The sequence below is a fragment of the Jaculus jaculus genome, chromosome 6 (assembly GCF_020740685.1).
Source record: "Jaculus jaculus isolate mJacJac1 chromosome 6, mJacJac1.mat.Y.cur, whole genome shotgun sequence".
Classification (NCBI taxonomy): Eukaryota; Metazoa; Chordata; class Mammalia; order Rodentia; family Dipodidae; genus Jaculus; species Jaculus jaculus.
Genome location: NC_059107.1, coordinates 151,105,990 through 151,122,243, shown reverse-complemented (window position 1 = coordinate 151,122,243; position 16,254 = coordinate 151,105,990). Strand labels below are relative to the sequence as shown.

Sequence of the window (16,254 nt, the reverse complement as noted above, 5' to 3'; positions counted from 1 at the left end):
AGGAAGCTATCACCCTTAGAGTTACCTCTTAGGAAACTCAGGTGTACAAAATCTTTTTTTGTGGGGAAGAAGGAAGGAGGTACAGTCTTCATCATCCAGGGCATGTGTCTGCCCTGTCCATATCCCAGGCAGGCCATCCCAATCAACCTTGATTTCCTGGACCTAGTTACAAATGTATTACTTGCTCCAGTTTAAACGCCACAGAAGTTTTCATGCTTGTGTACCTTGATGCTCAAAGAGTGAGGTGAGACATCAGACATTCTGATGTTAGCCGAAGAGCGCCAGATGTTCCGCTCTGCGGAGATCTGCCACTCTACGGAGAGGTTCTTTGGCAGTTAATCTCTTAACCATTTAAGTCTGCTTTGATATATATATAAATATATTTTCTCTCAAGATAGTGTCTCATCATGTAAGCCTCAAACATAGGGTCTTCCTTCCCACTGCTGGGATTAAAGACATACGCCATCATGCCAGGCCCGTAGGTGTGAAATTTCCTTAGACTTTAGAATGTTAGGAAAATGGAAACAAAAATAATTCTGACAAGGACCCTCCCAAAGGAATAGCCACTGTTACATAGCCACAGACTGATTGAGTCCACTTGATTAAAGCAAGATAGTCTCAAAAATTACCTAACTAGTCATTCTGTGCCTTGGTTACCACAAAACTCAACAACACTTTCTGCACGTTTCCCTTTCGGCAGCTCTGTTCACTGATCGTGTAACCTGGACACGTGGTTGACCCTTTCAAATTTATGTAAAAGAGACAACTGAGAGCGCCCCAGCCCAGGGAGCTGGTATGAGGATCAAATGAGAGAACCTCCCACACTTGCTGCTCATTGCCTGCTGATCTTTGAGAGTGATTATTATTATTATTTGGTTTTTCAAGGTAGGGTCTCACACTAGTCCAGGCTGACCTGGAACTCACTATGTAGTCTCAGGGTGGCCTCGAATTCACGGCAGCCCACCTACCTCTGCCTCCCAAGTGCTGGGATTAAAGGCGTGCGCCACCCCGCCCGGCTCATTGAGGGTTATTTTTATAAAGTCCGAGTTCTGTATTAGCACTGAAACAGGCTTGCTCAAGGTCACACAGAAAATAAGGGTGGAAGAGATCACGTCTTGGTTTCCAGTCATCCCCACAATCTCACTTTGTAGTGAATAGAAGTCCCCTAGGCCATAGCCAGGGAGCCCACTTCCGCTCCCTTGAACCCTCAGGCATGACCAGCCATCATCTCTGGCAGCTCAAAGGCCAATCTAGACGATTGTCCTTAGGGATGGGAAGAAATGAGTGTAAACTGCTTAAAGGGCCATTTTCCCTTGAGTCTAAATCTCCCAGTGCCTCAGCTGGCTGCGCAAAGAAGCAATTTAGCAAATGCATTTTTATCTCCGGAGAAATTCATCTTTTGTTTCTGGGACTCACTTGTCAGGAGCCCTGTTTCCCCCTGTGGCAGGAGAGCGGGGTGCAGTAGCTTCCAGACCCTGTTAAGGAAAGCACTTCTCCCAACTCAGTGCTTCCCCAGAGACAGTACCAGGACTCTGGGTGAAAAGGACGTGCGTAAGGCACTAGTCTATTCCTCTTGACATAACACCAACCACACAGTCAGCCATGAGCCGGCCGGCATTAGAATTTGAAAAGTTGCGCAATGCAATCGTAATCACATTGCTTAGGTTTATGTAGCACTTTACAGTTTACAAAGTGCTCCGACACGCATTAGCTCATTTGGGAAAATTGCAGGGAATCTGCTAACTGCAGGAAGGTATAAAAGTGCAATAAAATTTATCTCCAAATCCATCACTCAGAAAAATCTTTGTTAACCTCATAATGTTCCCTTCAATCCATTTTCTGGTGTTGGGTTTGGCGGTTTTTGCTGTGTTGGGACCACATTGTATATACCTTTTCTGTTTAAAATTTGTTTGTGGGTGTGTATGTGCCATAGCACAAATGTGAAAGGTAAGAGGACAATTTTGAGGTGTCTGTGTTCTACCTTCTTTGAGACAAGGTCTCTTACCACTGCCAACAAACTGGCAGGCAGCAAATGAATGCCAGACTAGCCGGTCTGTGTGGTTTTGATTCTCCAGGCTCCATCCCCCATTGTCATAAGTGCATTGGGGTCACAGATACATGCACACACCACTTTTCATCTAGCACTCTAAAGGTGCTGGGGAATTGAATCACAGCTGGCCAGCTTTGCAAGTAAGCACTTAACCACTGAGCAACCTCCCCAGCCAATATATGCTCTCATTAGGACCTGCTTTGTTCCCTGCCCATTTTTCTTACCACCATCTCATATAAACCTCACATCCACCCTGGGGAAAAAGTAATTATACCGTGAAATGTCCTTGGTTTGGGGGGAGGGTGTCTAAAAACTGAGCTTCAGACTCCTCCTTGGCATAAGAGATGCTCAGTGAAGAACAAAACCAGTAAGGCAGTGCACATAGCCCACAGCAGCTGTTCTGTCCAGCTCAGCTAAGGCGCATCCCATGACTGTGAGGGAAAGGTGGCATTAGCATTCGTATAGCATCCGGGTGGTCAAGAATCCTAAAGACAGGTGGGTCTTGCAGCAGACCCGGCGTGCTTCTGCAGCTCCGGCATAGTGAGCAGAAAGGAGCATCTCCCAGACGCGTCACCATAAGCACCGTGATGTCCACGGGTGGACTTAGAATGTGGATGCCAGTCACATCACTGGTACCATGAAGTCCTTGCAAGGAGGCCACTTCTCTCCTGAGACTGCTGGCCAACCCTCCCTGCTAGGGCAGGCTGCACCTTGCTGGTTCTGGGGACACTTTCTTTGGCCACCCTCCCCTTTCTTACCATCCACTGGCCAAGGACACCAGCAGAGGCTTGTCCAGCCTCCATGATGCTTGGAAGGTTCCAGGTCTGGGTACTCAAGGTGAGTGGGGTATTGCCCCAGCCATACTCACTGTGTGGGTGCTTTAGAAAGGGTCTCCTGGGGGCTGGTCAGATGGCTCAGGAGTCAAACATGCTTGTTTGGAGCACCCATTGGCCCGTGTTCAATCCCTCAGTTCCCCCATAAAACCAGGTGCAGAAAGCAGTGCATGAGTCTGGAGCTTGTTTGCAAAAGCAAAAGGAGGCCCTGGTGCATCCATGCTTTCTCCATCTTTAATAGATAAGTAATATTACAGAGAAAGGGTCTCCTAGGAACTTTGACTTTAGAATGTCTTTTCCCTGGGCCTCAAGAATCCGCCCTATGCGTGTGCTGCAGGCAACATAAAATCCCCCGTGTACCACGCACGTTTCTCACTTCTTCACTTCACATTATATGGTAGCTAATGCTCCTTCCGACATGGTCAGAGGAAACTATTTGTCTGAAGCCTCATCAGAGGAAGGCCTGTGTCCTGCCCACAATCTCTCGTGCAAACGTCCACACCTACTCTGCTCTTTTCTCCATGCAACCAGAAGCAACGTAGCCTTTTAGCATGCTAAAATCACAAATCAAAGCCAAGGGAAGGAGAAAAGCCAACATGCACGCTTTAAAAACAGTCTGCAGATACTCCTTTTTCTGAACCATGCTCTTCCACAGCCTAGGTGAGGGAGGGAGGATGCCGGATGGGGATGTTTCTTCCTGGGTGATGACCTAATGGATCCCAGGCGTGTCCTGGTTCCTCATTCTGCCATTCCAAAATCTGAAGGACAGACTCGCTGGCTCACCAGCACCTGAGCAGCCCTCACCCCAACCCAGGCCCCGGCCTACACATCCTCAGGGGCTTTGGTGTTTCCTTCCCTAATGATACAGGCTGGTGACATGGAATGGCTCACTCCTCCATGCCAAACCCTACAAGCTCTCTGCACACAGCATCTCCAGCAGCCGCACGCCCCCCCCCCCCACACACACACAGTTACTGTTGCTGTTTCCCTGTTACACTTGGGAAAATTAAAGCTCAGAAAGGTTAACAAGCCCCTCACTCAGCCAAGATCATCTGGGCAAGAGAGGAAGGACAGACCCAGGAACCTTCGACTTGCCACGCGCTGCCTCGTCATTGTCACCTGAAACAGATAAGCGTCTTCCCAGGAGAGGTAGCTAGGGGGTGGGTGAACACAGACCCTCCTCAGGTGCCTCAGGGAGTTGAAGCTGCCTTATCAACTATCATGTGAGGTTCGCAAGTATTGAAAAGGATAAGAAGACATACTCCCGGCACCTGTGCAGAGCTTGGTACAAGTCTGCGTGCTCTCCTAAACATGTTTGACCATCACAGGCCCTCGGATGCACATATCTGCATATATATAATGAGTGTAGCAATAGACTTATTCATTGCCTTCTGCGGGCATAATTAGAGGAAGCAAAAGGAAAATCAGAAGGGTTAGCCTTCACGGTGATGGCAGTCTTCTTGTGCATAGAAGGTACCTCATGCCGGACACGCGTGATGACTGGGTACTTGTCATGTACTAGGCACGTTGCTGATGGCAAAGTCATACTGCCTTGGGAGGGAAGATGCTCTTAAGTCATTGAAGTTCAAATTGGCAGGTGTTGAATGGAGTTAGGGAGCAAGTGATCTGGAGGTCCAGAAAAGAAACAGAACCGCTGTACCAGGCAGAGCCAGCGGCAGGCTCTGGGAGAAGGCGCACCATGTATAGTGAACCTTGAACGATGAGGAGAAGGTGAAGAGAGGGGTGACGTGAGGGAAGGCATCGCAGAGAGGGGAAGCTGTGACTGAGATGTGAAGGAAAAAGGTCTGGGGAGCATAGGGAATGTCATTAGTGAGAATACTGATACCATCTTGATGGAATGTCAGGTAGCAGTGTGTGACTCTCACCAGGCACATCCGTGTGACCATTAAGAAAGTATTGTTTCTTTCAAAGTCAGTATAATTGAAAAATAAAGTGCATACAGTATGTCCTCCTTATCCAAAACTATGGTTTGCCAGGTCTTTACAGATACGTGTACCCAAGTATCCATCACACACCACAGTCAAGATGGAGGTCATTGCCATCACCCCTAAGGCTCCCTTGCCTCTTCCCAGGCCATTCACATCACCCCTACCCCATATCTCATCCAGCATCCATCACTGTAGTCAGCATTTTGCCAATTGTCCTGCTTTGTGATTTCAGCTGTTGATATTTAAAGCAGGTATTCTATGTGGCAGGGGTATTGTGGCGTTTACTGCAAGATGGAATAATGGGCTGGTTGGGTAGCCGTAGCTCTGAACACCTGTGTTCTGTCATTGGCATATGTCACATGCAAAGCCCTAAGTTCCTCTTTAGCAGGTTAGCCTAGTCTTTTCATTAGCAGAGGTCAAAAGGAGAAAATGAACTAGTTAGAGACTTCTGTACAAGTACATTACTAAGGAAATACTTGCAGAGTTAGAAAACAAAGGAGGAAGAGAGGGTGTCATGGATCGGATTAAACTTGGGTAAGATTAAAGGGGAGAGTTTCATCTTATTAAGACCTTTGCCTGGCTTCCTTTCTAGTGTGTGGCACAAAGATTGAAAGTTGCAGTCCCAGGCAAAGAAAAGGATCGAGTCACATAGAAGATCTCTGTGTGAATGTTCTCCTCTTCAAACGTGTTCCCTCTGGTGTTAATGTTCTGCCCAGTTGCCTTGGATAACCTACCTGGCTTTCTTATGGGGATTTGCAAGGGCTGTCCATTTATCAGCGGGCATAACTGTCTCTCCGAGCTATGAGAAGGTTCGTGCCTTAGATGGCAAAGGTGCCTGCCCTTCGCGATAAGCTTCTGAAATTAGATTCAATCACTGGGGAAATAAAAAACGGAATCCTCTCTCTGTTGAGCCACCAGCTCTGTCACAGTGACAAACTCAGGGAGGGCAGAGAACGCTGGTCAGACTTTCACACCTGCTCCTTGGAGTCTTGCCTCCTGACCAGAAGCTCCCTGACTCCCTTGCAGCTTCAGAAGCAGCTGTCGGAGCTGGATGAGGACGACCTGTGTTATGAGTTCCGGCGAGAACGCTTCACCGTGCACCGGACCCACCTGTACTTCCTGCACTATGAGTATGAGCCCGCTGCGGACAGCACCGACGTCACCCTGGTCGCTCAGCTCTCCATGGACAGGTAAGGCTGGCGCCCCACCTGACGTGAGGTCCCCGTCACTGTTGCTGGGCAATAGAGAGAGAGATGGCCTCGGTAGGCTTGGGATGTTAACGTCTGGTAAGCCTGGCCCTGGGCCTCATTTCCAATCAACTGCTGCAAAGCAGACACTGTCGGATTTTTATTTGCTGCTGCTGATGAAGGTAGCAGCTGTAGATTAAGGATTGATCCATTAGCAGTGGAACTGTACTGGAGAGATTGAAGACTGGAGTCACTGTGGCCCTGGCAAAGTAAGGGCTGCTTTCCTCATGCCCTGATGTAATGTTAATTCCTTGAACTTTTCCCAGCAGCCCTGATGTGAGACCTTCTGCAACGTGCAGCTTGGCGGGCTGGTTCTCAACCTTGATTGGGAACAAATTGAATCTCATGGGATGCTTTGGATACGAATTCATATCAGGGCTCCATAGCAAACCAGTTAAGACGGACTCTTGGCCACTGGCATGGTTTTAAGCTTATACTATGTAATCCAGGGCAAGTGGTATAAAAAGCAAGAAACAACTAAGTAAAATTATAGTTGCAGCAAGGGTTTTAAAGGGACTGAGATAAGTAATGCCACTGCTTGGTTGGGGTCTTCTTAATACCGTCAGGAAAGGTTTCTCTGAGGAGGGTATATGTCTGGAGAGACCTACAAGGCAAGGAAAAGAGTCGGAGACAGCAGTTTCTAAGAGAAGGGATTTCCAAACAGATGAACTAGCAAGTGTTAAGGCCCTGTGGTGGGGAAGGTGACTTGTATGTTCAATACAGGAAGTATGACAAAGGATGGCGAGGTAAGATTATAGATCTTACAAGCTGGATGCTTGTAAGACGTTAGGGTTTCAGTGTACGTGTAGTAAAAAGTTACGAAAAAGAATTATGCAACTGTGTGATGTGATTGTATAAAGCTCCCAGGATTCCAGGAGGTGAATAGATTTGAAGAGCCAAGGGTCAGTCTCTTAGGGCCACACAGCTTTCTTTTACCTGACCATTTTACCTGCCCCACCCCCCTCCCCTCACACCTTAACTAAACAGCTTCCTTGTCAAATTACATGTGGCCCACAGAGGTTGTCCTTGTTCCAATTTCCTTCCTGTCATGCTCGGTCAGCTCAAGAGAAGCATATTGGATTGACTCATCCTGGCATATGAAGGAGAGGCCTTGGGATTACCCTAAGGATGACATGTGTTAATGCCCACAGAGCTCTAAGAACAGTGCCTGGTCTATGATCAGGGTTACAGAACAGTTTGTTGTTACTAGTCACAAACACCTCATGCGCATGCAGAGGCTCACAGGACACCATCCAGGACCCAGAAGTGAGCAGGACCCTGCAGACTCAGGCAGTCCAGGAGTGACTCCCGGCGGGTGTGACGAACGGAAGCAGGTCCTGTGCTCTGTGAGTCCTGCTTCGTGTTCATGAATAACGTGTGCGTAATCCCATGGCATCGCTGGCTAGCCATCTCTTGCCAAAGACTCCAGAGAAACTTGGAGAAATTCTTTTAGGTTCCGGACACACACACAGAGAACTTACTGCCCCTCCGTGGCAGATGGTTTGGTACAAGCGAAAGGACACCAAGCAAAAGGTTCAGTGGAGAGGACCTCACACCAGCCCTACCCTTGACCTCAGGGAAAGTTGTCCTTTCCCATATCTCTCATTTTCTCATCTATAAACCCATGAGGTCTGTCAACACTGATTATGTGCCGATCTCTGTTGTGGCCAAGCCTTCTATGGCTGAAAATGTTCTTAAAGACCCTGTCCCTGCCTTTAGCACACATTTATTTTGCATTGTCATAGATCAAGTCGCCACACAGAGAGCTACTTGAGGAAATGCACATTTAGTATTGTCATAAATCAGTGTCAGCAGGGTCCTCGGTTTGGGGGACTTTGAGGACTGTTTCAAGGTGTCTACCTGGGCTGTGACGCCATCTTGGAGTGGACATCAGCTTCTAACCCCATTCAGGTTTGGGGCAGAATTCAGTTACCTGAGTGTCGTAGTCAGCTGGGTTAAACTTGCAAACCAGACACAGTTTGTGGGAGGAAGGGATTTATTTGAAGCTTATACATCCACGGAAATTCCATTAACGGTGGCAGAAGCTGGGCCCCCTTCACAGATCCGAGCAGCAGAAACAGCAGTGGCAGCACCCCAGCAAGTGAGCCCGAAACGTCAGCCAAGCAGCAGGGAAGCCAGGCAGAGCTCACGCTCGCTGCAGACCTTTAGGCTGGAAAATAAAACCTGCCCCAAACACACCTTTGGGCTACATCCCAGGATCTCCCCTTCCCCAGATACACCTCTTCCAGCCAGGTAACTGAAAATCCAAATTATAAGCTGTTTTAAAAAATATTTTTATTTATTTCCTTGAGACAGAGAGCAAGAGAGAGAGAATGGTCTGCCAGGGCCTCCAGCCACTGCAAACGAACTCCAGACACATGCGCCCATCTGGCTCACATGGGCCCTGGGGAATCCAACCTGGGTCCTTTGGCTTTGTGGGCAAATGCTTTAACCACTAAGGCATCCCTCCAACCCCCCAAATTACAAGCTTTAATAAAACACCTGCGTCTACTGGGGAGCATTTATTCAAAGTACCACGTATGACTCGGGGTCTTTTTCTTGCTGATTGTTGACTGGCGTCCTTTGTAGCTCTGAGAAACCACCGTCAGGTCCTAAGCCTTTTCACAACATGTCTCTTTCTTCGAGGCCAGCAGAATGGCAGCTCTATCATACATCACACGATCATAGATCATAGCATGATATACTGTTATATTCCCAGGTTAGGGAACTACCCAGGCTGCAAGCACCAGCTCACGGGAATCTCAGGGGCTAGCGGCAGAAGGCAACCAGGCCTTTTGATGGCAAGTGTTGAGTTCCGAGTGTCATGCAGGCGAGGCACAGGCTCTTATGACAACCCAGACCAGAGTGGAGAAAGCAAGAGCCAGAAAATGTGTGCCTGTATGTCAGTTAATAAATCACTATAGCATGCGCAGTCTGGGATTCACAGACCAGTAGAAGGTGTCATCTAGGTTAATGTGGAGGCTTCAAGACTGAGAGTGGATGCAAAATACAGACACGAGGTAGAGCATGCAGATGGCCTTGGACAGAGGACAGTGGGCCCAGGAGAGTGGTTAGAGCTGTGAACTTGGTCAGGCAGGCACTGACTAGAATAGAAAAAAGAAAAAAAAAAAAAAAACAGAGGCAGCCAGCCCTTCCACTTCCTTAGGATCCATAGAGCCCTGATGTAAACCAGTTTCCCAGAGTCGCCCCTAAACCTTTCATGTCCCTTTGGCTTCTTACTCTGGGTTTGGTGGCCCAAGACCTTTCCCCACCCACACAGCCTACCAGTAAGTCACTGACCACACTGCCTCTCTCTACCTCCCCCACCAGACCACTTACACTGGAAATAGGACCCTGTCCTCTGTGAAAGTACCAAGTAATGATCTGGAATGATCCTTGAGCCTCCCGGAAACATGGTTACTCTGGGGTCCCTCCCACAGGCATCTGAGGCTCGGGTACCATACCCTGCAAACATGAGTGAATTCTGTGAAAACCTGGCTTCCTGTCTCTCCAAGCATCTCTGGTTCTCCTCTGTTGCATCCACCCCTGCTAATCATGCATTTCATTTATCACCAGGGACTGAATCAAAGGCGAGTGACTAAAGGCTGTCAGAGAAACCAGGCATACTTTCTAATCACTTGGTCCCTGGAGGCAGACACTGTGGGTCCTTGGTGGCTCTGACCTTCTTGGATTTGACTTAGGATCCAGTTACCTTGCCTCTCTGCAAGCCTCAGTTTCCTTATCAGTTGACTGGAAATAATCCCTAATGTTGTAAAGAAACACAAGAGAACAGGGCCCGCCCTGTGCCCTCATGTGCATTGAAACACTCCTGAAATACTGTCAACACTGGTGACCACAGTTTTAATATGGCTGCAGCTCACAGGGCAGTAGACTGGAGGACAAAGAGCTCTGGTTCGAGTTCTGCACACTCACTCCCTCAACCCTCAGCTGATAGTTTTGACGAGTCACTTAATACTTGGGTTTCTGTTTCTCATTTGAAATAGAGATAAAGAACTTGCTCCATAGGGTTCCAAGACAATGATAGATCCTGTCTCAAAAAAGAAATCGAAGTAACCAAAGAAAGACACCAGAGATTGCCCTCTGGCCTCCAGATGTGTCTGCACATGCATGCACACATGCACCTGCCAATAAAAAAACAAATAATTGAGACATGAAGTGGTGATCATACCGTCACGTCCGCAGAGTATTTTATGGATCTTAGACAGTAAGAGACAGAAAATGCCTAGCAAGGAGTAGATATGAACAAATACCAGTCTTCACTTCATTTGTCTATTTTTTTTATAAAATATTCATTCTTTTTTATTTATTTGAGAGAGAGAGAGAGAGAGACAGAAAGAGTGCATATGGTGTGCCAGGGCTTCCTGCTGCTACAAATGAACTCAGGGTGCACACGCTGCTTTTTGCACCTGGCTTTAACTGAGCCATCATGCTTTCCAAGCCACTGAGCAATCTCTCCAGGCCTTCATATATCTATTTTTTTCTTCTTTTTTTCATATATCTATTTTTTAACCTCTGTCTGATTGTAGAACTTGCCGTCTGGGATTTACAAACCCATAGAAAAATGATACGCTTAGTTCCCAACACAGATCCATGCTTTGATATACACTTGTTATTAAAAATAATACAATACAGCCAAGCCCCTCTTCCTACCACAAGCAGGAAGGGTCCTCCTGGCCTTGACCACCAGTGATCGGGTAGGATCTTTCCCCAGAGCCACAGACAAAAACCTCTCGCCCCACTTGAACCTGTTGCAGACACTCACCACAAGGTCCTTTCAAAGCGCACACATCCCAAGCTGAGCAGGCGCATGATAGCTTCTCATGCACGTTGACAATTATTACCATCCAGAGAGCTCCCCAGAGAACCCAAGAAACTGTAAGACCCTCGTGAGAAGCACTTAGCAGGACACAGCCCGAAATTATAGCACACCACACAGAGCCAAGGCAGATGGCAGAAATTCCTCCAGCCACTTCGACTCCATCCTACACATCCAATTAGGATGCAGCATGCTGGCTGGTGCCTGCTGGATTGATTTTTAATTTAAGAAACACTCCAGTGTGTTTGTAAACCTTTGAGTCAGAAGTAGGCCCTACGTGAATGCCACAGCGAATTAGGGGAGCCGACCCGCGGAGGAATGCACGCGCCTCTCCCTCCAGAATTCCCTTCAGAAGGAATGTGCTGCGCCGGCCACAGCTGTGGAACCAGCAGGTTCGCGTCTCTCTGGGTCACTCAGGAGCCTACTAGAGGATAGGTGAGGGCAGAGGGCCTGAGCAGAAGGGCAAACATGCCACCCCCTGGTGCCTAACCAAGGACGGACCTGCCCACTGATGTCCCTGTAGCACCTGCCTCTTTGTTGGAACAAAACAGCCAACAAGAAGCAGCGAGAGAAAAAGGTTGACTTCGACTTACTGTTCCAAGGGGAAATCTCACCGTGGCAGGGAAAGCATGGCATGAGCAAAACGCCCAGGCATAACATCTTATCACATCAGCTGGGAGGAAGTGGTCTGAATGAGCCAGGCCTGGCAAGAGGGGAGCTGGCAGATGCACGGGGGGGAGGGGGGTTCATGCAGCAGCTGAAGGCCCTGGTATGTCCATTCTCTCTCTCTCTCTCTCTCTCTCTAAATAAAATGAATAAATTTAATTTAAAAAGTAAGAGGGGAGCTGGGTTTTAACGTGCCAAAGCTCATCTCTTCCAGCAAGGTTCTACCTCCCACAGGCCAAACAACTTTCCCAAACTGCCACCAGTCAGACACCAAGTATTCAAAAACCCATGAGGCTGTGGGAGCACATTGCATTCAAAACATCACATGCCCTTCTTTAAAGATCCTGGAGGACAAACCATTGTAGCATGTGGGTGTCCTGGTTGTTTTCTGCAAGCAGAAGATAGGCAAGAAAATATAGAACCTTGGATCTCACTCATACTATAAGAACCAGAATCTCTATGAGGCCCAGAAATCTGTTTTGATAAAGCCCCCAGGTGAACCTCAACATGCTTTCGTTGGAAGCAACAAGCCCATTTGGTAGAGAGTTAATTCTGTAATCTCTGACGCATGTACATCAGATCACATCATACAAGTCCTCCAGTGATTTCTCACCGCATTTGGAAGAGCATGCCCCCCTCCACCCCCAAGGATGCCCTGTGAATCACCTGCCTGCCTGAGCCACATCTCCCCTCTGCCCCACACTGCATCCATGGGTGTTTCTAGGTTGACTGTGCTAAGCTGGATTTTATACTGGGCTCTTCTGGGAAATCTATTTCCTCAGGGTGTCCCAAAGAAGATCCAGCTATTTGGGATACATCGTCTGTTTCAGTGTCTTAAACCTTCCTGGCTATTGTAACAAAATACCACATGCTGGGTGGCCTCTACACATTGTTTCTTATGGTCTTAGAGTCTGGGAAGGCCATGGCTCCAGTGCTGGCAGATTCAGGATCTAGTAAGGGCTTCTTCCTGGGACATAGATGGATGTCTTCTCACGCTGACCTTGTGTAGCATAAGGGTCAAAGTGGGCTTTCCGTGGTGGTCTCTTTTATAAGGGTATTAACCTCACTCATAAGGCTCTTCCCTTCTGGCCATATCGCCTCCCTAAGGAGGACACAGGCCTCCTAGCTGTCTCCTTGGGCGTTAGGGTTGTATCGTGAACTTTGGAAGAACACCATGGCTCCAGGTGTCAGAAGGGCCTCCTCTGGCCCATGTACAGCCTCTCTTTATTCTGCCTCCTAATCCTGTTGCCTATCTGGCCTGTAGTTCCATCTCGGTCTTGTGTGTTTATTGTCTTCTCCCATTACTGGAATATAAGCACCTGAAGTACAGGGACCCTCTCTGTCTAGAATCTCAGGCAGGTTGGAGATAAATAGTGCCAGATGAGTGCACGTGTGAAAGGCTCGAGTGGAACCCAGAGAGGAAATCGTAGCCGCCACAGACCGAGCACGTGCGGCACATCTAGCTCAGTGGCAGACTCCGTATACAGTCACCTCATATCAAATCCAGTCAGATGCGTTTTCAGTTATCTCAAGCCTCAGCAGCTTAGGACTGCCAGAATGAGCTCGCTGTTCCATGTCTGGCAGTTTGGCCTAAGACTCAGATGGGCCCATTTCGGATGTCTGTTATCCAATGAGAAGCTCTGCTGAGGATTGACTGGGACACCTGGCCATGCAGCTCATCCTCAAGCCAGGTGATGCAAGCTGGCTCTTGTTCCAAAAGCATTAAAACAGCAAACCCCAAAACACTTAAAAGTATTATATAAATAATTAAAATATTATATAAAGAAATACTCATAAATATCCTTTATTTACATGAGAAGGACAAAGAGAGAAAGAGAAAGGCAGATAGAGGGCAGAGCACATCAGGGCCTCCTGACATATGGACCACTTTGTGTAGCTGGCTTTATGTGGAGCCTGGGGAATTGAACCCCAGGCCATCGGGCTTTTCAAACAAGTGCCTTTAACTTCTGAACCATCTCTTCAGCATCCAAAACACTTCTTAATGCTTCTGCTAATGTTGTGTTTGATAATGTCCCCCAAAACAAAGCAAGTCACATGACCAGGCCAGAATCAGTGTGGGGTGAAGCTAACAATGAGTGTGGATAGAGAAAAGGAGATAATGTGTAAGTGTGTTGCGTTGTAAGTGTGCAAAGTGGTTTGATTAGGTGTCCCCCTTTAACTTATGTGTTCTGAATGTTAGGCCCCCAGCTGGTGGCAATTTGAGAACTGGAGCCTCCTGGAGGCAGTGTATTGTTGGGGGCCAGTTTCTGGATGTTATGGTCAGCTTTCCCTTGCCAGCATTTGGCACACTCTCCTGCTGCTGCGACCCTCTCTACTCATGCCATTGTCTCCCCCTGCCGTCGTGGAGCTTCTCCTCAAGTCTGTAAGTCAAGACAAACCCTTTCCCCTGACAAGCTGCTCTTGATAGGCTGTTTTGTGCCAGCAACATGATGCTAACTGCAACATCTACCAAAGATATTTCTATCCCCAGTGAACCTGTGTAGAAACTGAGGCACAGGCAACCGTCACTGCATGCCTGTATACACTTACACAGGGACCAAATCTAGTACCGGGACCCCCAGAACCTGCATGGGAAAGCCGCAGTACCGCCCCGCAGCCCGCCTTGCTGCAGCGCGCCAAATGATAACAGTCCACCTTATAGTAGGCTGAGTTCCCCGGGCATGCAGAGGCCGAGTGTCCACTCTACCCAGCCCTCATCCGTTACCTTCCCTGCATGACCGTCTCTCTGCTGGCTTCTCTGTAAGTTCGTGGCTAACTGCCTGAGGCCTCCTTCCTCAATAAGACTCACTGAGAAGACCCTGACTCCTCTAGATCTGACAAACATCCCAATCCCTTTGTCCATCCCAATGGTGGGCTCTGTAGCAAAGTGGAATAAAAATTTGGGACAGAGAAAAAGGACTTCTGGAACCCTGTCTTACCTCCTCCTGTCTCATGTTATGTTCTTGACAAAGCGTACTGCCTCTCCAAAGCTTCATTCTTTCATCATAAGAGAAATGGTTCTCAGCCAGGCGTGGTGGCGCACGCATTTAATCCCAGCACTCGGGAGGCAGAGGTAGGAGGATAGCCATGAGCTCGAGGCCACCCTGAGAATACAGAGTGAGTTACAGCTCAGCCTGGGCTAGAGTGAGACCTTACCTTCACCCCCCCCAAAAAAAGTTCTCTAACATTTGTGTGTGTGTGTGTGTGTGTGTGTGTGTGTACCCTCTATGTAGAAGAGGTTTTTACCCAGGAATCATTTGAGGAACAGTAACCCCAAAACACAATCACAGACAAACAGAACTTGTAACTGAAAGACTTCACAAGATAAATTCCTACTGGAGATGCCCACAACTGAAATGGGGGCTCAGCATTTACTCTGAAAGGTTATAGATAAAAATTTCCAGTAGTAGTTAACAAACTAAGAAACATACAGAGAGCACGCCTGCAGATTGTTTATAAAAGCTAATTTTCAAAGGAGTTTACACTTGAAAGATAGTGTTGAACTTACCCTATCTAGGGAAAAGCCAGAGAGATATTAGATTTAGCGTTGCTAATTCTGTGAGGGGAAGTATCATAAAATGATGCCTTAGTGATAAGGCACCCAACATGTCAGCTTCTAAACAAAACAGAACAGCAGAGAATATAGGAAGACAGCATATATTAGATTGATGAAATGTGTCTATTGCTGGAAGTTATCACTATGCCAGTAAGGTAGGTGTGGTGTGGAATAAAAGTTTTAATCCAATTCTGTGTGTGTGTGTGTGTCTGTCTGTCTGTTTTTCATAACATATACACAATCTGTAAGGCTCTTCCTAAACTAATAGCTCCAACATTTTAGAATTGACTTTTTTAATTTATTTATTTGAGAGCAGTAAAGGGAAAGAGGCAGATAAAGAGAGAGAATGGGTGCTCCAGAGCCTCTCTCCACATCAAGGGAACTTCAGACATATGCATCACCTTGTGCATCTGGCTTTCTGATGTGAGTCCTGGGAAATTGAACCTGGGTCATTTGGATTTGCAGGCAGGTGCATTAACCACTAAGCCATCCCTCCAGCCCTAGAATTGATTTTTGCAAATATTCTGTACTGCCCCAGTCCTTGCTGTATTGGGTACTTCACCTTCCCATCCCAGAGACCAAAAGAGATACAAAGAGACTTGTAGCAATGAAAACCCAGCTAACAATGAGTATGGATAGAGAAAAGGAGATAATGTGTAAGTGTGTTGCGTTGTAAGTGTGCGAAGTGGTTTGATTAGGTGTCCCCCTTTAACTTATGTGTTCTGTAGACCCAGTCAAACATCCTCCTGTGCAGCCCTTGCCTTTAGGCACACATAACGGAGGCCACCACCCAAGTTGATCTTCATGACAGATAAATGAGAGGTTTCAGGAATCGTTATCACATGCTTTATTGCAAAATGCAGGTGTTTTCTGTTATCTAATAAGTGGGACGACCCCTCTCTGCCATGCACCACGACCTCCCGGGGCCTCTCTGTTTCTATGCACCTTTGTGTTTATGTAGCATGGGATGTTTCTTGCCTCAGTTCCACCTAACTTTGTATTTTAACTTCCATCCTATTTTTACAATGAATATCTTGTGGTTTTCTCCAGTAACAGCTGACCCTCCCAGCAGTTCGAGGCTGCATCCTGAGATCCCGACCACTGGGATGCAGACCT

General features: G+C 47.6%; 1 protein-coding gene across 3 annotated transcripts in view; it reads left to right on the top strand.

Annotated features, from left to right (window-relative positions):
* Positions 1-16,254, top strand: part of Large1 (LARGE xylosyl- and glucuronyltransferase 1) — a 576,767-nt gene that overhangs the window by 527,345 nt on the left and 33,168 nt on the right. For all 3 annotated transcript variants that reach the window (XM_045152294.1, XM_045152293.1, XM_045152295.1), the window contains exon 11: positions 5,859-6,022. In XM_045152294.1, coding sequence (XP_045008229.1) covers positions 5,859-6,022 — 164 coding nt within the window. The remainder of the gene's footprint in view (positions 1-5,858; positions 6,023-16,254) is intronic.